This window comes from Poromitra crassiceps (assembly GCF_964638095.1).
Source record: "Poromitra crassiceps genome assembly, chromosome: 2".
Classification (NCBI taxonomy): domain Eukaryota; kingdom Metazoa; phylum Chordata; class Actinopteri; order Beryciformes; family Melamphaidae; genus Poromitra; species Poromitra crassiceps.
The window spans coordinates 111755383-111778480 of record NC_139624.1 but is presented as its reverse complement, the minus strand read 5'-3'; the positions used below and the strand labels follow the sequence as shown (position 1 = coordinate 111778480).

At 42.1% G+C, this 23098-nt stretch overlaps 1 protein-coding gene across 4 annotated transcripts in view; it reads left to right on the top strand.

The window, feature by feature from the left end:
- Positions 1–23098, top strand: part of LOC310772246 (uncharacterized protein) — a 45375-nt gene that overhangs the window by 11072 nt on the left and 11205 nt on the right. For 3 of the 4 annotated variants that reach the window (XM_083632002.1, XM_083632001.1, XM_083631999.1), the window contains exons 7-12: positions 382–448; positions 3909–4048; positions 5516–5674; positions 17499–17564; positions 17740–17887; positions 19466–19553. In XM_083632002.1, the coding sequence (XP_083488128.1) occupies positions 382–448; positions 3909–4048; positions 5516–5674; positions 17499–17564; positions 17740–17887; positions 19466–19553 (668 nt within the window). The remainder of the gene's footprint in view (positions 1–381; positions 449–3908; positions 4049–5515; positions 5675–17498; positions 17565–17739; positions 17888–19465; positions 19554–23098) is intronic. The other variant, XM_083632000.1, reaches the window with a different exon arrangement.

Genomic DNA, 23098 nt, shown 5'->3' with positions numbered 1-23098 from the left:
CGAACGTAAATATTGAGTTTGGAACAAATGTTTTAACTGGGACTTTGATGGATGAAATGCATGTACAATGGAAGCTTTTAGACATATAATACTGCTATAAAAGCTGATATAAGGGGGGGGGGGGGGGCGACATAATACTGCTACAGCCTACCAGCTGCTATTAAAAAAAATGCATGACAACCCCCCCCCCCCCCCACACACAAGCGCGCAACGATGATGCCATCGTCCATAGTAAGCTGAGGCATTGACAAGGAAAAGCTAATAGAAAGGGTGAAGATATTTTTTTGAGAAATGTGTTTATAGTTGTCCCCATGAAAAACAAATTGATACATGTATATTCTACCCCCCCCCCCCATCCTTTTCCTAATTGTTTTTCTCAAGGGGCTTCAGCACAAATTTTAATGATGGTGACGATGCGCCCCTGTTCACCAGAGCTGGACGCATGCAAGTATGAAACACAGCACTCCCTTTAACACACAGGCAGGCACTGCTGTCGCAACTCACAACATCCACAGTATATGTAGCAGGGGTCTTTGATCATCATGAGTATATGTAGCAGGCGTCTTTGACTGGACCGTCAAGAGTATGGGATTGTCACTTGTAATGATGGAGTGAATGGCTGATTACATGTAGCAGGGGTCATTGATCCTGATTACATGTAGCAGGGGTCATTGATCCTGACTAAATGTAGCAGAGGTCATTGATCCTGACTAAATGTAGCAGGGGTCATTGATCCTGACTAAATGTAGCAGGGGTCTTTGATCCTGACTAAATGTAGCAGAGGTCATTGATCCTGACTAAATGTAGCAGAGGTCTTTGATCCTGACTAAATGTAGCAGGGGTCATTGATCCTGACTAAATGTAGCAGGGGTCATTGATCCTGATTACATGTAGCAGGGGTCATTGATCCTGACTAAATGTAGCAGGGGTCTTTGATCCTGACTAAATGTAGCAGGGGTCATTGATCCTGATTACATGTAGCAGGGGTCATTGATCCTGACTAAATGTAGCAGAGGTCATTGATCCTGACTAAATGTAGCAGGGGTCATTGATCCTGACTAAATGTAGCAGGGGTCTTTGATCCTGACTAAATGTAGCAGAGGTCATTGATCCTGACTAAATGTAGCAGGGGTCATTGATCCTGACTAAATGTAGCAGAGGTCATTGATCCTGACTAAATGTAGCAGGGGTCATTGATCCTGATTACATGTAGCAGGGGTCATTGATCCTGACTAAATGTAGCAGGGGTCTTTGATCCTGACTAAATGTAGCAGGGGTCATTGATCCTGATTACATGTAGCAGGGGTCATTGATCCTGACTAAATGTAGCAGAGGTCATTGATCCTGACTAAATGTAGCAGGGGTCTTTGATCCTGACTAAATGTAGCAGAGGTCATTGATCCTGACTAAATGTAGCAGGGGTCATTGATCCTGATTACATGTAGCAGGGGTCATTGATCCTGACTAAATGTAGCAGGGGTCTTTGATCCTGACTAAATGTAGCAGGGGTCATTGATCCTGATTACATGTAGCAGGGGTCATTGATCCTGACTAAATGTAGCAGAGGTCATTGATCCTGACTAAATGTAGCAGGGGTCATTGATCCTGACTAAATGTAGCAGAGGTCATTGATCCTGACTAAATGTAGCAGGGGTCATTGATCCTGACTAAATGTAGCAGAGGTCATTGATCCTGACTAAATGTAGCAGAGGTCTTTGATCCTGACTAAATGTAGCAGGGGTCATTGATCCTGACTAAATGTAGCAGGGGTCATTGATCCTGATTACATGTAGCAGGGGTCATTGATCCTGACTAAATGTAGCAGAGGTCATTGATCCTGACTAAATGTAGCAGGGGTCATTGATCCTGACTAAATGTAGCAGGGGTCTTTGATCCTGACTAAATGTAGCAGAGGTCATTGATCCTGACTAAATGTAGCAGGGGTCATTGATCCTGACTAAATGTAGCAGAGGTCATTGATCCTGACTAAATGTAGCAGAGGTCTTTGATCCTGACTAAATGTAGCAGGGGTCATTGATCCTGACTAAATGTAGCAGGGGTCATTGATCCTGATTACATGTAGCAGGGGTCATTGATCCTGACTAAATGTAGCAGGGGTCATTGATCCTGATTACATGTAGCAGGGGTCATTGATCCTGATTACATGTAGCAGGGGTCATTGATCCTGATTACATGTAGCAGGGGTCATTGATCCTGACTAAATGTAGCAGGGGTCATTGATCCTGACTAAATGTAGCAGAGGTCATTGATCCTGACTAAATGTAGCAGAGGTCATTGATCCTGACTAAATGTAGCAGAGGTCATTGATCCTGACTAAATGTAGCAGGGGTCATTGATCCTGACTAAATGTAGCAGGGGTCATTGATCCTGACTAAATGTAGCAGAGGTCATTGATCCTGACTAAATGTAGCAGGGGTCATTGATCCTGACTAAATGTAGCAGAGGTCATTGATCCTGATTACATGTAGCAGGGGTCATTGATCCTGATTACATGTAGCAGGGGTCATTGATCCTGACTAAATGTAGCAGGGGTCTTTGATCCTGACTAAATGTAGCAGAGGTCATTGATCCTGACTAAATGTAGCAGAGGTCATTGATCCTGACTAAATGTAGCAGGGGTCATTGATCCTGACTAAATGTAGCAGAGGTCATTGATCCTGACTAAATGTAGCAGGGGTCATTGATCCTGACTAAATGTAGCAGGGGTCATTGATCCTGATTACATGTAGCAGGGGTCATTGATCCTGATTACATGTAGCAGGGGTCATTGATCCTGACTAAATGTAGCAGGGGTCTTTGATCCTGACTAAATGTAGCAGAGGTCATTGATCCTGACTAAATGTAGCAGAGGTCATTGATCCTGACTAAATGTAGCAGGGGTCATTGATCCTGACTAAATGTAGCAGAGGTCATTGATCCTGACTAAATGTAGCAGGGGTCATTGATCCTGACTAAATGTAGCAGAGGTCATTGATCCTGACTAAATGTAGCAGAGGTCATTGATCCTGACTAAATGTAGCAGAGGTCTTTGATCCTGACTAAATGTAGCAGGGGTCATTGATCCTGACTAAATGTAGCAGGGGTCTTTGATCCTGACTAAATGTAGCAGGGGTCATTGATCCTGATTACATGTAGCAGGGGTCATTGATCCTGACTAAATGTAGCAGAGGTCATTGATCCTGACTAAATGTAGCAGAGGTCATTGATCCTGACTAAATGTAGCAGAGGTCATTGATCCTGACTAAATGTAGCAGAGGTCATTGATCCTGACTAAATGTAGCAGAGGTCATTGATCCTGACTAAATGTAGCAGAGGTCATTGATCCTGACTAAATGTAGCAGGGGTCATTGATCCTGACTAAATGTAGCAGGGGTCTTTGATCCTGACTAAATGTAGCAGAGGTCTTTGATCCTGACTAAATGTAGCAGAGGTCATTGATCCTGACTAAATGTAGCAGAGGTCATTGATCCTGACTAAATGTAGCAGAGGTCATTGATCCTGACTAAATGTAGCAGGGGTCTTTGATCCTGACTAAATGTAGCAGGGGTCATTGATCCTGACTAAATGTAGCAGGGGTCATTGATCCTGACTAAATGTAGCAGAGGTCATTGATCCTGACTAAATGTAGCAGAGGTCATTGATCCTGACTAAATGTAGCAGGGGTCATTGATCCTGACTAAATGTAGCAGAGGTCATTGATCCTGACTAAATGTAGCAGGGGTCTTTGATCCTGACTAAATGTAGCAGGGGTCTTTGATCCTGACTAAATGTAGCAGGGGTCTTTGACTGGACCATCACAGTATTGGATCGTCACTTGTAATGATGGAGTGAATGGCTGTGCAGATGAGTTGTCCGATGAACTGATAGAGTGATGGTTTGATTGCCAGCAGCCCCTGAGACAGCAGCTGCTTCGAGATCCAGGAGACCTCAGGCACGATCTGGAAAGGAGGAGGCAGGAGAGGCTGGAGGGCGTGAAGGTCACCATAGCTGGAGGCAGTCTGGCACAGCGCTCCCTGGCGCCCGTCAGGTCAGCTGCAACATTGTTTTATTGCACCTGCTTCTTTGTATTTTATCGTGGTTTTTCACCATTCTATCTCCTGGTAATAAATAAACCAGCCTTTGAAGAAGTCTATCGCAGCGCCTTTTGGGTGCTGGGAGAGGAAAATACACTGAAACCATTTGATTTGTTTGTTAGCCAACTGGAAGATCTTGGTTCTAACCAAGTGGCAACCTCCATCTTGGAAAATTGAAGCCAACGTAGAAGTGCCAAAAGCTGTAGTTCCTGGAATAGCCACTTGAAGCTGGCTCCAAAAGCGAGTCAATCGCCATAGACCTCCATGTTAAATTGCTGATGGCGACACTGAAAATGCCAAACTCGAGGCTTCAAAACGGTCGCTATGTCCATATTTTTATAGTCTATGGTTCAAACATTGCCAGGATTAGGATAGGATTTCCTTTCCCACTGCCACCCAAGATAAAAATGCACGCTTCCTCCTACTTGAGCTTTTTGGTTGAGATTCACTGTTCTTCATTACATTTAGGTGTGTCTTTTATAGTTCACAATCAGCTTTATAGAGAGCTGCAGGAATGAGTCCGGAAATCATCGATGCTAACACGCCTGGTTCTTCACTGTTTTCGCCTATGGGAGTTTTGAATGGGTTTTTGGCGCGATACTTCTAATAATCTCTCTGGGCAATGCTGGTTTAATCAAACACGAACCAGTATTTAGTAACATCATCTTCACACACGAGGACCACTTTTATGAGTTTTGAAGCTTTTACGTGCCGTTAAAAGGGCGGCTAGCTAGCAAACGGCTAAATGAGACTACACTGTTGAGTCGATGGGGATATATACGTCAATAACGTCACCACTTCAAAGGACGAACACGGAAATTCTCTTTCCCTCACCCGGTTCAGCCCGGGGTAATCAGTGCACACATCCAACAACAGTCCAGGTTGAGCACTGACGTGACGTGGAAGCCTATGCGACAGTGTGTAGTTCTGGATTAGCTTAGCTCGAGCTTTTTACTTCTAGGGCTCGCATTTACGCTACAAAACTCATGAAAGTGGTCCTCATGTGTGAAGATTATCCGACTGAACTCTGGTTCGCGTTTGATTAATCTTGCGTTGCCCAGAGAGATTATTTATCCCTGCGGCTCTCTATTGGCCAAGTATGTGGGCATACAAGGAATTTGGCTCAGGTATACATCGCTCTCAATGTAATTAAACCGTAAAAGAAAAAGGTATCCATACAAGCTAAAACAAACAAACAAGGACATCGAGTTGACTGCAGGTACATAAAACAAGTTACCTGCTATTTACAATATGTACAATAAATTTGATGTAGAGTGACCGTTTTTATAAGAAAAAAGAATTGTATACCATGTACAGTCAGTATATGTAAACCACACTGGATTGTAAACGCTACAAGTCAGATATTGTACAGTTGTTTACTACCGATCTATATAAGCAAGGCTTGTGTTGCTCTGTGCCAGTGAACAGAGTGTGGAGTACGCTGAAGATGAGCAGAGTGTGGAGTACAGTGAGGAAGATGAGATGGCTCAGATGGAAGAAGGAGGCTTTTCCAGCTGGACAGAGGAGCAAAAGAGAGAGCTCGCCCGGCTCAATGGCACTCTGAGAGAGGACGACCACAGGTCAGTGAAACAAGACTTTCTGTGCTGGACTTTCAGAAGGAGTTGGATATGTCAGTTCATGGCTCTTTTTGCTCTTGAGAAAAAATGTCTGTGTGGGTTCATACTAGAGCCCGACCGATACTGGATTTTTGAGGCCGATACCGATATTAGGGAGTAAAAAAAAATCTGATATCGATATATCGGCCGATATTCTCCCCCCCCCCCCCCCCCCCCCCCCCCCAAACACCCCCCCCCCCCCCCCCCCCCCCCCCCCCCCCCGTCGGCTGGGTCGGTTTGAAAATTTTAAAACCGGTTCGATATTGCCGTCTAAACCGGATCGAACCGGTATACCGATTTTTTTTGTAATTATTTATTTATTTGTTTATTTTTTAAGCAGGGCTCCCGAGTGTGGCCCATGACTGTCTGTAGTGCAACTTCAGTCCACCTGATAGCGATAATACACCTCTAAGCTGGTATTGTCAACCAGCAATGATACTGAATAAAAAGAAGCAGGACACCTGTGTAACAAACACACCCTGTATTTATTTCTCATAACTATTCAGCTTAACTTTTCTTCAAACATCAACATAATAAACAAAATAAGACTTTTGCATACTAGTGCAACTTGAGAAGAGGCTAATATGAACAATAGTGCAATCAGAATGGACTGGATTTTTTTTTTTTAAGGTTTTTTTTTAGGTTTTTTCGGTTCGCACGTGATCAAACCGGTTTGGGCTCGTACACCGAACCGAACCGGTAAAACCGGAAATCGACCCATGCCTATCCCCCATTAGTGCTAATTTTTAATTTATTTATCCTGGTTGCTGCTCCACCCTCTGCCGATCTGGGGAGAGCTGAAAACTGGCTCCATGCTTCCTCCGAGACATGGGCAGTTAGCCAGCCGCTTCTTTTCACCTGACAGGGGAAGCTTCACCGGTAGGACATAGCACGTGGGAGGATCACGCTATTCCAACGAGTTCCCCTCCCTCCGAACAGGCGCCCTTAACGACCAGAGGAGGCACCACATCAGCAACCAGGATATTGCATGTTTTGGTGAAGGGGTTCCTATATGAAGGAAACCCCCAGGAGGCACGGGGAGAACATGCAAACTCCACACAGAAAGGCCCTTTTGACGACCCCACCCGGGCAGTGGGCACTCGAGCACATGTGGTCAGGCACGCATTCCTTCAGCGTTCACAGCGTCCCAGGTGGGAATCGAACCCAGGACCTTCGAGCTGTGAGGAGACAGCGCTTACCACTGCACCACCATTATATTACACAATTTTTTTGCAATGATCCCTCAAATATCAAACACTTGACAAAGATATGAGTTGACATGAATTGAAATATGTAATGTAGGCAGGATATTTTACAGCTTATTAATAAACTTTATTGTCCAAAATGACATCAATGCAATGAAACAGTAAACTTAACTGGGAATTTAATAATTATAAATAACTAGAAATACAAAAACACAAGAAATAGAATAAATATTTAAGAAAACTATTATTTCTTTATTATTATATCAAATATACACAACATGCTGTCTATAACTTAAAAAAAAAAAAAAATGCAATATCGGCCAACATATCGGCCGATACGATATATCGGTGATCTGCCAATATCGGCCGATAATATCGGCGAAACCGATATATCGGTCGGGCTCTAGTTCATACCAAGCATATTTGGGGTGATTTATTCAAACTCTGGAATGTTTCCTCTTGAGCTGCAACAGGTAATCAATTAGTTGTCAGCTATTAAATTAATCTGCAACTATTTGGATAATCGATGAATCAGTTTGAGTAATTTTTTAAGTAGGAAAAAATTCAAAAATCTTTGGTTCCAGCTCCTTAAATGTGAATATTTTCTGGTTTCTGTGACTGTAAACAGAATATCCTTGGGTGTAGACAAAACAAGACATTTGAGGCTTTGGAAACACTGATTCCTTCATCGTTTTCTGAAATGTTAGACAACTAATGGATTCATTGAGAAAGCAATCAACAGATTAATCAACAATGAAAATAATCGTTAGTTTCAGTTTCATAACCAGTTTCGTCCTTTACTGCAGGGCCTAAAATTCACTTTGCAAACTATACCTGCAGGTATACCTGTTTTAAGTTTGGTTTTCCTGCAGGTGGTTTTCCTGCAGGTATAGTTGTATTAAGTTTGGTTTTCCTGCAGTTATAGCTGTATTAAGTTTGTTTTTCCCGCAGGTATAGCTGTATTAAGTTTTCCTGCAGGTATAGCTGTATTAAGTTTGTTTTTCCCGCAGGTATAGCTGTATTAAGTTTTCCTGCAGGTATAGCTGTATTAAGTTTTCCTGCAGGTATAGCTGTATTAAGTTTTCCTGCAGGTATAGCTGTATTAAGTTTTCCTGCAGGTATAGCTGTATTAAGTTTTCCTGCAGGTATAGTTGTATTAAGTTTGGTTTTCCTGCAGTTATAGCTGTATTAAGTTTGTTTTTCCCGCAGGTATAGCTGTATTAAGTTTTCCTGCAGGTATAGCTGTATTAAGTTTTCCTGCAGGTATAGCTGTATTAAGTTTTCCTGCAGGTATAGCTGTATTAAGTTTTCCTGCAGGTATAGCTGTATTAAGTTTTCCTGCAGGTATAGATGTATTAAGTTTTCCTGAAGGTATAGCTGTATTAAGTTTTCCTGCAGGTATAGCTGTATTAAGTTTTCCTGCAGGTATAGCTGTATTAAGTTTTCCTGCAGGTATAGCTGTATTAAGTTTTCCTGCAGGTATAGCTGTATTAAGTTTTCCTGCAGGTATAGCTGTATTAAGTTTTCCTGCAGGTATAGCTGTATTAAGTTTTCCTGCAGGTATAGCTGTATTAAGTTTTCCTGCAGGTATAGCTGTATTAAGTTTTCCTGCAGGTATAGCTGTATTAAGTTTTCCTGCAGGTATAGCTGTATTAAGTTTTCCTGCAGGTATAGCTGTATTAAGTTTTCCTGCAGGTATAGCTGTATTAAGTTTTCCTGCAGGTATAGCTGTATTAAGTTTTCCTGCAGGTACAGCTGTATTAAGTTTTCCTGCAGGTATAGCTGTATTAAGTTTTCCTGCAGGTATAGCTGCATTAAGTTTTCCTGCAGGTATAGCTGCATTAAGTTTTCCTGCAGGTATAGCTGTATTAAGTTTTCCTGCAGGTATAGCTGTATTAAGTTTTCCTGCAGGTATAGCTGCATTAAGTTTTCCTGCAGGTATAGCTGCATTAAGTTTTCCTGCAGGTATAGCTGTATTAAGTTTTCCTGCAGGTATAGCTGTATTAAGTTTTCCTGCAGGTATAGATGTATTAAGTTTTCCTGCAGGTATAGCTGTATTAAGTTTTCCTGCAGGTATAGCTGTATTAAGTTTTCCTGCAGGTATAGCTGTATTAAGTTTTCCTGCAGGTATAGCTGTATTAAGTTTTCCTGCAGGTATAGCTGTATTAAGTTTTCCTGCAGGTATAGCTGTATTAAGTTTTCCTGCAGGTATAGCTGCATTAAGTTTTCCTGCAGGTATAGCTGTATTAAGTTTTCCTGCAGGTATAGCTGTATTAAGTTTTCCTGCAGGTATAGATGTATTAAGTTTTCCTGCAGGTATAGCTGTATTAAGTTTTCCTGCAGGTATAGCTGTATTAAGTTTTCCTGCAGGTATAGCTGTATTAAGTTTTCCTGCAGGTATAGCTGTATTAAGTTTTCCTGCAGGTATAGATGTATTAAGTTTTCCTGCAGGTATAGCTGCATTACGTTTTCCTGCAGGTATAGCTGTATTAAGTTTTCCTGCAGGTATAGATGTATTAAGTTTTCCTGCAGGTATAGCTGTATTAGGTTTTCCTGCAGGTATAGCTGCATTACGTTTTCCTGCAGGTATAGCTGTATTAACTCATTCAGGGCCAATGACGTCTTTGACGTGTTATCAGGAATAGCCCAGAGGGCCAATGACGTCTTTGACGTGTTTTTGTTTTTATTGGTGCAGCGCCTGCAGCAAACACTTGCCCAGCCTGTCACACAGACACAGGTCCCTGCCTTCAAAGGGTAGCCGACAACACGCGATCAAACACATACCGCAGCTGTTTTTTTGAAATGGGGGAGGTGGCAAGAAGACAAAAGCCGTGAGAAACGCTTCCTCTTTGCAGAGTAGGAAAGAGACGCCATTGTGTACGGTTGTGACAGTGTGCTGAGTTGAGTTGAAGTTGAAGAGGAAGAGATTACAGTAGCTAGTAGCCTATAGTCGTCAGTTTAGTTAGCGTTAGTTAGTTGTAGTATAGTCTGTAGTTTAGTTTAGTTAGTTAGTTGTAGTAGTCATAGTCTAGTCAGTCATGGTGAAGTCAAAAGGAAAGACCAAACACCACATCGCCCCTCGGCGCGGCGGTGCCCGAGCTGTTCGCCTTGCTGCTGGCCTTGCTGCTGGGCAGCGCACACTGGATGAGATGTTTGCGGTTGTCACACCCGTGACCACCATCGATCCGGTCCCAGCGCCTGGTCCCAAACCCAAGCCTCCTGTGTCCCAGCTCGAACGAGACGAGACTGAGTCAGAACTTAGTGACGAGGAGGAGATCGGGGGCAACACAACAGACATGATTCCCCAGGACGAGCCATTTTCCAGGGCGCATTTGCGAGACGAGACTGAGTCAGAACTTAGTGACGAGGAGGAGATCGAGGGCAACACAACAACAGACATGATTCCCCAGGAAGAGCCATTTTCCAGGGCGCATTTGCGCCGTGCAAAGACGCCCCGGGATTACATTGAAAGTGACTTTGACTCTCAGCCATCAACCTCCCATTCTTCTGAAGAGGAGATGGTCACACCGTCGCCAGCTGTCCATGTCGAGGGCGAGGAGGACTGGAATCCAATGCGACAGGACCCCGATGATCGTGGTAAGGAGTAATTTTGTTGTTTATATATATGCATATTGTACAGACAGTACCAGTACCAGTACCAGCTTCACGCACAAAGTCCCAGTGATGATGTCATCACACTCACACAAAGTCCCAGTAATGATGTCGTGTGTGTGTGTGTGTGTGTGTGTGTGTGTGTGTGTGTGTGTGTGTGTGTGTGTGTGTGACTACTGACTACACTGTCTCTGCATTCTATGATCGTATAGTTTACTGAGACTAGTACACTACACTGTCTCTGTACTAAATGTGATTATATAGTTTACTGAGACACTACACTGTCTCTCTGTACTAAATGTGATTATATAGTTTACTGAGACACTACACTGTCTCTCTGTACTAAATGTGATTATATAGTTTACTGAGACACTAGTACAATACACTGTCTCTCTGTACTAAATGTGATTATATAGTTTACTGAGGATATATTGCTTTTATTTCAGATGAGGACGAGCCGAGTGTTGCAGAACCCACCACATCTAGTAAACAACCGAGATCAAAAGGTAAGATCTTGTTTCCCTCTTTTGTGTCTTTGTCCAAAATGGCTGATCTACAAGCTCACAATTATACATGTTGTGTGTGTGTTGTAAATTGTATTGTAATGTATGTATTTCTTTATTTACAGGCCGTGGTGCAGATGGAGAGCCAATGGAGGGACAGCAACCCAAGAAGAAGGGGAAAAAGAAAGACACCAAAGGTATGTTCATTTTCCCTCTTTGCCCAATATAGCTGATCTACAAGCTTGTGTGTGTGTGAGTGTGCTATAGTAATGTATTTGTATTTCTATATTTTTATAACACCTATCCTGTATCCAGAGCAGCAATGGTACTGCATGGATGAGGTGCCGTGGGAGCCGGAGGACATCCCATTCACTGCTGTTCCTGGCCTGCTGAACAGTGCTGCTGCGCTGGAGTCGGACAAGCCGGTCGACTTCCTAGAACTCATCCTCACTGAAGAGCTGCTCCAGTATATTGTTGAGCAGACCAACCTGTATGCACAGCAGACAATTGAGGCTGGCGCAACAAGTGTGAGGCTCGAGGCATGGAAACCTCTTGACATCCCAGAACTGAAGGCCTACCTAGGGCTCCTCTTCCTGACTGGGCTCATTGTAAAGCCTGACCTAAAGACTTACTGGTCCACGAGCGAGGTGATGGAGACCCCCTATTTTGGTAAGACAATGTCCCGAAACAGATTCCAGATCATTACACGTTTCCTGCATTTTACTGACAACACAGCAGTGAGAAACAAGGATGACAGGTTGTTCAAAGTCCGCCCAATCTTGGATATGCTAGTGAACAAGTTCCAGGAACTCTACCAGCCAGGCCAGAACATCTCAATAGATGAAGGAACTTTACTGTGGAGAGGCAGATTGAGTTTTAAAGTTTTTAACCCACAGAAACCTGTGCGTTACGGTATAAAAAGTTATGTGTTATGTGAGTCCCAGACAGGATTTTGTTATAATTTGATGCCTTATTGTGGAGAGGGTAAATCTCTTGTAGATACAGTGTGTGGTCTCCTGTTGGGGCTGGAACAGCAGGGCTACAAACTGTATATGGATAACTTTTATAATTCTGTTACCATGTGTGATATCCTGCTAAATCTGGGGACACATGTATGTGGCACACTGCGAAAGCATAGAGGAGAACCACCAGCTGTACACCATGCTGAGAAGGCCACCCTGCAACCAGGGGGCAGAATTGCCTTCCACACTGACCGGGTGCTGTGCTTGGCATGGCGGGACACAAATGTTGTCAGAATGGTGTCCACATTTCACCAGGACGAGATGAGACAGGTCTTGACATGGAAGAAAGGTGTGAGGGGGAAGGTGGTGAAGGAGAAGCCTGTCTCTGTGATAGAGTATAACCAGTCGATGAACGGTGTTGATAGGCTAGATCAAATGATTTCGTACTATCCGTTCATCAGGAAATCCTATAAATGGACTACTAAATTTGTCATGTACATGTTCGAAATCTGCCTCCACAACGCCTTCGTCCTGTACAGAGCTAAAAACCCACAGGGCACAGTGCAGACCATGCATGCATTCCAGGAGAGTCTGATACAGGCGTGGACCACTGCCACAAAGCTCCATAGAGCTCCATATGCTGACCGTCCGAGTAGGCTGTCTGCCAACCTGGCAAAGCATTTCCCTGTCAGGAATGACCCCACCCCCAACAATGACAACCCAGCAAAGCGATGCAAAGTGTGTAAGACCAACGACAAGAGAAAGGAGACACGTTTCCAGTGCAACTTCTGCCGCATCCCCTTGTGCAGGGTCCCCTGCTTTGAGGTCTACCATGACACTCTGAACTATAAAGACTAGGGGTGTCACGATACACTAGGTTCACGATACGATACAATAGATGATATTGGGTTCACGATAACAATACGATACGATATTTTTTGCGATCGATTTGTAATTTGAGGGGGCATCTTTCATGCTAATTTGAGTAATTTCACCATTTTCATCCTCCGTGTCTGTAACGTCCCTCGTCTGTTCAAACAAAGCAATGAAAAGGAGAGCGAGCATGCAATCAGATGCAGATCAGTGCCACCATGTTCAGCTTATTTTTCTCGCGATATGAGATTTCATCTCAACGATACATATTGTCACGTTTTGATATCGCGATATATTGTGGGACGATATATTGTGACATAAAGAGTAAATTCCCCTCAGTGGTAGAACGAACTCCCCACTGAGGTCAGGACGATTTTTTTGCGATCGATTTGTAAGTTGAGGGGGCATCCTTCACGCTAATTTGAGTAATTTCACCATTTTCATCCTCAGTGTCTGTAACGTCCCTCGTCTGTTCAAACAAAGCAATGAAAAGGAGAGCGAGCATGCAATCAGATGCAGATCAGTGCCACCATGTTCAGCTTATTTTTCTCGCGATATGAGATTTCATCTCAACGATACATATTGTCATGTTTTGATATCGCGATATATTGTGGGACGATATATTGTGACATAGAGTAAATTCCCCTCAGTGGTAGAACGAACTCCCCACTGAGGTCAGGACGGCCGAATCCCTGCCCATCTTTCGCCGAAGATTGAAAACTCCTTTTCTTTTCTCAACTTTTTATTTTAGTTTTCAGTGAGTCCACCTTTGAAAAAAAAACTCACCTTTTCAAGCTCCACTTGAGTCCCTCCTGAACTAACCCTTTTGATGTAGCATCTCCCCCCCCCCTTCTCCACCTCAAACCCCCTCCCCCCATCCCCCATCTAGCATCTCCCCCCCCTTCTTCACCCCAAACCCCCCCCCCAAAAAAAACAAAACAAAAAAACAAACAAAAAAAAAACATTGATGTTTTACTCTACTGCTGCAAGGGTGTATCTGTGTAGATGATGTTCCACAGTTGATTCCACTAATGTTGACAATGTGACATTGTAAGTCGCTTTGGATAATAAATGACGAAATGTAATCTAAAGAGACACACATGGGCCCCGCGCACACACATTCACACTCACACTGAGTAAACTGCATTGTTGAATGTAAAAAAAGCACTTCATGTGTATATATATATTATTATTTTTTTGTCATTTGTATCATAACGAATAGTATTTACATGTCTGATGTCAATACAGTTCAAAATAAAAGAATTGAGAGCGAGATCTGACTGAGATTGTCTTCTTTACAAAAATGCATTTTTCTCCTGTTTCTCTTCTCAAACAGACTTTTTGGGTGAAAACAGGGTGTATATAAATGGCTATAAGTAGAGTACAGAACATGCTAAAAGCTCACTTTTTTTTTCCTGGTGAACCCAGAGACGTACATCTTCATTTTGAGGTATTGCAAATCACTCTGGTGCTAATAGATAATTTACTGTGGGTCTTGAAAGATGACCAACAATTATGAAAATCTTTGGCCTGTGCTAAATATTGGCAGTCCTAAACTGGCCCTGAATGAGTTAAGTTTTCCTGCAGGTATAGATGTATTAAGTTTTCCTGCAGGTATAGCTGTATTAAGTTTTCCTGCAGGTATAGCTGTATTAAGTTTTCCTGCAGGTATAGCTGTATTAAGTTTTCCTGCAGGTATAGCTGTATTAAGTTTTCCTGCAGGTATAGATGTATTAAGTTTTCCTGCAGGTATAGCTGTATTAAGTTTTCCTGCAGGTATAGCTGCATTACGTTTTCCTGCAGGTATAGCTGTATTAAGTTTTCCTGCAGGTATAGATGTATTAAGTTTTCCTGCAGGTATAGCTGCATTACGTTTTCCTGCAGGTATAGCTGTATTAAGTTTTCCTGCAGGTATAGCTGTATTAAGTTTTCCTGCAGGTATAGCTGCATTACGTTTTCCTGCAGGTATAGCTGTATTAAGTTTTCCTGCAGGTATAGATGTATTAAGTTTTCCTGCAGGTATAGCTGTATTAAGTTTTCCTGCAGGTATAGCTGTATTAAGTTTTCCTGCAGGTATAGCTGTATTAAGTTTTCCTGCAGGTATAGCTGTATTAAGTTTTCCTGCAGGTATAGCTGTATTAAGTTTTCCTGCAGGTATAGCTGTATTAAGTTTTCCTGCAGGTATAGATGTATTAAGTTTTCCTGCAGGTATAGCTGTATTAAGTTTTCCTGCAGGTATAGATGTATTAAGTTTTCCTGCAGGTATAGCTGTATTAAGTTTTCCTGCAGGTATAGCTGTATTAAGTTTTCCTGCAGGTATAGCTGTATTAAGTTTTCCTGCAGGTATAGCTGTATTAAGTTTTCCTGCAGGTATAGCTGTATTAAGTTTGTTTTTCCCGCAGGTATAGCTGTATTAAGTTTTCCTGCAGGTATAGCTGTATTAAGTTTTCCTGCAGGTATAGCTGCATTACGTTTTCCTGCAGGTATAGCTGTATTAAGTTTTCCTGCAGGTATAGATGTATTAAGTTTTCCTGCAGGTATAGCTGTATTAGGTTTTCCTGCAGGTATAGCTGCATTACGTTTTCCTGCAGGTATAGCTGTATTAAGTTTTCCTGCAGGTATAGCTGCATTACGTTTTCCTGCAGGTATAGCTGTATTAAGTTTTCCTGCAGGTATAGCTGTATTAAGTTTTCCTGCAGGTATAGCTGTATTAGGTTTTCCTGCAGGTATAGCTGTATTAAGTTTTCCTGCAGGTATAGCTGTATTAAGTTTTCCTGCAGGTATAGCTGTATTAAGTTTTCCTGCAGGTATAGCTGTATTAAGTTTTCCTGCAGGTATAGCTGTATTAAGTTTTCCTGCAGGTATAGCTGTATTAAGTTTTCCTGCAGGTATAGCTGTATTAAGTTTTCCTGCAGGTACAGCTGTATTAAGTTTTCCTGCAGGTACAGCTGTATTAAGTTTTCCTGCAGGTATAGCTGTATTAAGTTTTCCTGCAGGTATAGCTGCATTAAGTTTTCCTGCAGGTATAGCTGTATTAAGTTTTCCTGCAGGTATAGCTGTATTAAGTTTTCCTGCAGGTATAGCTGTATTAAGTTTTCCTGCAGGTATAGCTGTATTAAGTTTTCCTGCAGGTATAGCTGTATTAAGTTTTCCTGCAGGTATAGCTGTATTAAGTTTTCCTGCAGGTATAGCTGTATTAAGTTTTCCTGCAGGTATAGCTGTATTAAGTTTTCCTGAAGGTATAGCTGTATTAAGTTTTCCTGCAGGTATAGCTGTATTAAGTTTTCCTGCAGGTATAGCTGTATTAAGTTTTCCTGCAGGTATAGCTGTATTAAGTTTTCCTGCAGGTATAGCTGTATTAAGTTTTCCTGCAGGTATAGCTGTATTAAGTTTTCCTGCAGGTATAGCTGCATTAAGTTTTCCTGCAGGTATAGCTGTATTAAGTTTTCCTGCAGGTATAGCTGTATTAAGTTTTCCTGCAGGTATAGCTGCATTAAGTTTTCCTGCAGGTATAGATGTATTACGTTTTCCTGCAGGTATAGCTGTATTAAGTTTTCCTGCAGGTATAGCTGCATTAAGTTTTCCTGCAGGTATAGATGTATTAAGTTGTCCTGCAGGTATAGCTGTATTAAGTTTTCCTGCAGGTATAGATGTATTAAGTTTTCCTGCAGGTATAGCTGTATTAAGTTTTCCTGCAGGTATAGATGTATTAAGTTTTCCTGCAGGTATAGCTGTATTAAGTTTTCCTGCAGGTATAGATGTATTAAGTTTTCCTGCAGGTATAGCTGTATTAAGTTTTCCTGCAGGTATAGCTGTATTAAGTTTTCCTGCAGGTATAGCTGCATTAAGTTTTCCTGCAGGTATAGCTGTATTAAGTTTTCCTGCAGGTATAGCTGTATTAAGTTTTCCTGCAGGTATAGCTGTATTAAGTTTTCCTGCAGGTATAGCTGTATTAAGTTTTCCTGCAGGTATAGCTGTATTAAGTTTTCCTGCAGGTATAGCTGCATTAAGTTTTCCTGCAGGTATAGATGTATTACGTTTTCCTGCAGGTATAGCTGTATTAAGTTTTCCTGCAGGTATAGCTGCATTAAGTTTTCCTGCAGGTATAGATGTATTAAGTTGTCCTGCAGGTATAGATGTATTAAGTTTTCCTGCAGGTATAGATGTATTAAGTTTTCCTGCAGGTATAGCTGTATTAAGTTTTCCTGCAGGTATAGATGTATTAAGTTTTCCTGCAGGTATAGCTGTATTAAGTTTTCCTGCAGGTATAGATGTATTAAGTTTTCCTGCAGGTATAGCTGTATTAAGTTTTCCTGCAGGTATAGCTGTATTAAGTTTTCCTGCAGGTATAGCTGTATTAAGTTTTCCTGCAGGTATAGCTGTATTAAGTTTTCCTGCAGGTATAGCTGTATTAAGTTTTCCTGCAGGTATAGCTGTATTAAGTTTTCCTGCAGGTATAGCTGTATTAAGTTTTCCTGCAGGTATAGCTGCATTAAGTTTTCCTGCAGGTATAGCTGTATTAAGTTTTCCTGCAGGTATAGCTGTATTAAGTTTTCCTGCAGGTATAGCTGTATTAAGTTTTCCTGCAGGTATAGCTGTATTAAGTTTGTAAAATGCCCTTTTGTCTCTGTAGGATCCGTCGTCCTTGGGAGAACTCTGAGCCACGCAGTATCACCAACACTGATTGCAAATACAGCAGGTAATGACTACAAGTTGACCAATCAAGTCACAAAATTAAAACCTAATTTCTTCTGAGAGTCTAATTCGGGTTTGAGTACCTAATATGAGCGTGCTAGTGATACTACGCTTGGTGTTACATTTCCAGTACTTAAAAAAAAAATCTTTGCTATCCCTTATTGCTGTACTGCCCACAGAGCGAGTGGTGGCGAGCCTCCTCAGTCAGCCCAGGACCAGGCTCGTATGGACAAGGAGTATCTGTCCCTCATGGCGGAACTGGGGGAGGCTCCGGTCCCCTCGTCTGGCGGAGGACCACGCTCCTCAGGATCCAACAATAACCAGTCGGTCAGTAGTACTCTTACATTGTTCACTGTAGGGTTGAACAAGCCAGGGTTTGACCAGTACTGTTCACATTGGTACTGCCAGCAGGGCTCGACGTTAACTTTTAAAAGTGGTTGCCGGAGTGGCAACCTGGCAGGAGCTTTTGGTTGCCCGAATAAAAATATGGTTGCCATTTTTAGTCGCCTTATATTTTGAGTAATTAAGATAAGCCGGCTTAATAATGACGATGTGACAGAAAATTAAGTATAATAGTCTATAGTATATAGTAGGCTATAATAGGCCTATTCAGTGCGCGCACCGGGTGTAGTAGTAGTAATAATGATAATAATAATAATAATAATAATAATAATACATTTGTGTAATTTCATTTTCTAAACAAATCTTAGTTATTTTTTGTTTTTTATAATGCATTTGCACTGAAAGGATTTGTTTAACTAATATTTGTGAACTTACATTTTCATATATTTTTTAACAGTTATTGTTCATATTGTGCTTAATTTATTAATTAAAAGCGTTATTGATAGTGAAGTAGCCTATGCCTCTCATTCATGTTCATTCAGGGATACTATGATGACAGTGGTTTGGGGCCCCCACAGATTTTGCATGGGGCCCAGAAGCAGCCTTGGCCCGCCGCAATCCCTCTCTCTCTCTCCCCAACCCGATCTCATGGGCTGCGTATGTATGACACGCGGGTGTTTTCTCGTGGAATACTTTCCGTGTGCAGTTCAGACGCACTTCGCCTCGTCCACTTACATTAGAAATCTAATATGCATACTTTGCAGTTAGCTGCGACGCACAACTATAAAGGGGATCGCCTACCTCTGTAATCAGGAAATTCCGCACAGTCTGCGGTCTTACTTCTTCTTCCTATATTTCACCAATCTCAAATGAAAGTACACACCTTTGAGCCACGGCTGTTGTCTCGGAGTACGCTGTTCGTTCTGAAATAGTCCATAGTTGACACGGTTGTCCTCTTTTTCGTGTCTACTGGGTTCCGGTAATTAGCAACATCGTTCCGATTGTAACAGCAATAAAATGTCAGCGTGTCACTCACAAGTATTAAAAAATATGTATTTGCTTATTTTTTAACATGTACGTGGTTGCCACTATGGCAACCAAAGGCCAAGAAATGGTTGCCATTTTTTTTGGGTTGCCCGGGGCAACCGGGCATCCGTTAATGTCGAGCCCTGGCCAGTATTCAGTATTCATTGTGGTGCCAAAACTCGTCGTGCGAAAGACCCTGTCATTTGATCAGTTCAGGTTAAGAGCTTACCACAGACAACCAGTCTAATATTTATCAGTTTTACAATGAAATGCAAACATGCAGTATAGTCAGTAGGGATGCACGATATGGATTATTTTCAGCAGATATGATAACCGATAAATACCTGCTTCTCATGGCCGCAGGGTTGAGACAACTTTATTTTATATATATATATATATATAGTGAAAACCTAATTCAAAAATGTCCATTCTCACTTAAAATCGTGTCTCATATCGCAATATCTGTCATATTCATATTGTGCAGCCCAGTCGTACAGTGAGTCGAATTCTCTTTCTAACCTGTTTCTCCTTCCTCAGGGACCAAGGAGAGCACAGCGCACGAACATCCGCCGAAGAAGGCTACAGTACAAGTACAACCGCGACAATGCTGATGAGCCAGAATTCGGTAATTAGTGCCTCAGTTGATATAACTCAGGGAAGAAATATCTGTTCTGATTCACTCCTTAACTCTCATTTTTCCAATTATTTTCCTAGTACATTTCTCTCATAGTGTATGATCATTCAGTTCAGATCCTTCCACTCCATATCTGATAATGTTGGGTATTTATGAATTGGAAGTTTATACTGATGCATCATTGTCAGTCCCTCTGGATAAAACCTCCAGCTAAATCCCTAAAATATCAATACAGCCTAAGTCCCGCCCCCTCCCAGTCACTCGCAATTCATCTTGTAGCTGAATCACTTGGTTTGTCCAAGTAAAACTCTTTATGTAAGGATTTTACAAAACATCAATGGAGAAATGAATTGGGAATTCACTAGGGCTGGATCCCAATATGCGACTATTCAGATATTCATTGGTTGGTTAGGTAATCGGTTTTCAATTTTAGGGTTCGGATATTCGCCCCCCCTTCCTTCTCCCCTAGATTTAGGCACTTGTTAGACTGGCGCTAGGACCCCGGGGACATCAGTAGAAGTGGCGCCGGTCAGAATGAGTGGATATGGATGAATTGTTTTGGCAGAGAGGAACACCGTGACCTCAGCGGGCTACAAAATATTGTATGCAGATAGTAGCTTAGCCCCCAGCCCATTAGCCATGGTTTCTAAATCACTGTACATTCCCAGAAGAGGTTGAAATGGTCAATGTAGGATAGGCTGTGGGCAGCACAGGTCATAGCAACCAGTTGGACCAGTTGAACCTAAGGTGTGCAGAGACGGTATCCTGCTGAAACGCCCAACACCATGGCCACATTTAGGGATGGGCCGGACACGCAAACCTTTTCGGATGGGTGGATTTGCCACTGCAAATACAGAAGTGACTTTTCATTTTTTATTAGCGGAATATCCAAATATCTGCTGTCCATTAGCAGAGGATATGCGGAGCACAAAAAAATGGTATTCGGGTCAGCCCTAGAATTAACTTCCTGAAGTCCCATGCGGACCCGGGAGGGGTCGGGATTTACTGTACGCACTTTTTTGCATTTTCAGGCTCCAGGCCCAAACACAACAACAGTTTTCCATGTCATGCAGGGAGCGTTGTCATGTAAACTAGGCCTTAGACCAGTGATACTCAACTTGACCCACGATGGAATTGCAAAAAAAAAAAAAAAAAATGACAGTGCACCTGAACGCAACATGCAAGATACCGCTGAATAAGTGTCCAAATGTTCATGTCATTCTGGCCAATACTTTTTTTAACCTTTATTTATACAGGGGGAGTCTCACTGAGAGCAATGCTCTCTTTTTCAGGAGTGCCCTGTTCACATTCACACACACATTCATACCTGGAAGCTGACCAGTACAACCACAGTCTGATCCGCTGGCCACTGATCAGCTCCACTGGAGCAGTTGGGGTTAAGGGCCTTGCTCAAGGGCACCTCAGTGGTGGTAATGAGGGAGGGGCAAGCGCTGCCTTTTCACTTTCCCCACCCAGATTTATCCTGCCGGTCCCGGGGATTGAACCGACGACCTTCCGGTCACAAGCTCGCTTCTCTAACCATTGGGCCACCACTGCCCAACTGCCCACTTCTGTTATAGCATTTCAGTCTGAAATATGGAATATCTTTCAATAATCTATGATTTAGCTGCTAAATTGTCAAATACTGCCGTCTGCTCGCTACCCAGGCACTTATGTATGTACTTAACCTAACTAACTTAACCTAACTAACTATCCGGTGTGCACAACATTGTCAGACTAAACTCCGGCTGACACCCAAAAAACCTACAATCCGCGACAGAAAAATGTATATTGTTTGTTTATTAACTGGCCTCTGGCCTTCTATCATTTCACGAAAGTGGCCCCCGGGCAAAGCAAGTTGAGTATCCCTGCCTTAGACCATGGGTGACCAATTTGGGGCCCGCGGGGCCCCCCGTTTGTTTTGGCCCACCATAGATTTGACCAAAAAAATAAAAAAAAATCTGCGGCTGATATTACTGTCTTTCAGAGGCTCTAGCGGGCCTTGGTGCCTTTGAACTCAATGGCGCACATGCAATATCTAAGCGTGTCCTGTGTTGGGAATCCTACTTCACCCTGTGCTGTGGCGATAATCTGACCAGTCCAATCGAAGAAAGGAATGAGTCTAGCCAATCAGAGGCAGAGGGCGGGTCATGACTTTGCCTTCAACTGTATGCAACTCCTTGCTGTGGGCGTGTAAACAGTTGTTTTTTTCTGCCTCTCAAACTGCTGCTGCGGTCTTCACAAATGACCACAGCTTCTGGATAAAGCAGATGCACAGAGCAAAATATGGAATTAATTGCATACTGTCAGGGGAAGCCCACAGACACAACATAGCCCGTCTGTAAACGATGTTTCAAAACTACACATAGGCGAAGGGAGCAACGTGTCCAACTTGACCAAACATCCTGACTTGTTTAAAGAGCGTAGCGAATGTGATAACGCTAGTAACATAATTACATGCCCTCAAGTCAAACGAGTGTTATTTTGTGACAAGCAAACTTTTTTCACTGTCAGAGTTTAACGAGGCAATAAGGGCAATGCGCTCAGTCGGAGTGCATACCTCTGCCAAGAGGGTGTAACGTTATTGATTCATGACGCTGTTGAAGTATCTGGTTGCAAATATTAACGTTAAATATCAAATAAATCACATAAACTCAAGTATAGTAGGGCATTCACAGACTAGTCGACTAGTCGACTAGTAAAACCACTAGTCGACACTGTGCTTAGTAGTCGACTAGTCGTTTTAGCAAAAAAAAAAAAAAAATTTTTTTTTTTTTTTTTTTTTTTTTTTAAATATCTTTAAGAAAGAACATACATGGACTATCATATCCCATATCCCCCACAAAGAACATCAAAACACAACAAAACAAAACAAGAAAACTGCATAAGATACACAATAATCCAAGAACAAACAAGACTATTGGACAAACAACCAAACAAAAACAATGCATTCAAAGTAAATACATAGATCTTGCCCTGTTGGCAGCTAGGAAATGCATAGCTTTAAATTGGAAAGCATCCAATCCCCCAGCTGTAGTTCACTGGTGGAATGAACTCTCAAGCTACCATACGTTGGATAACATTTACTACAAGAGCAAAGGCAGATTCTTAGACATCCCCAAAATATGGCAACCACATACAGAGTTTGACTTTAAGAACTTTTTACCCCAGTGTCATTAGGCTTATCAGGATAGGAGCTGAATGCATTGTTTTTGTTTGGTTGTTTGTCCAATAGTCTTGTTTGTTCTTGGATTATTGTGTATCTTATGCAGTTTTCTTGTTTTGTTTTGTTGTGTTTTGATGTTCTTTGTGGGGGATATGGGATATGATATTTCATGTATGTCGTGTAAATACCTCATGTTCTTTCTTAAAGATTAAAAAAAAAAAAAAAAAAAAAAAAATTAATTAAAAAATAAATTAAAAACGGTTAGTCGACTAGTCGACTACCTTTAGGGACGACTAGTCGACTAGTAAAATTCACTAGTCGTGAATGCCCTAAAGTATAGTGGACATCAGATCATGGCATACCATGTAAA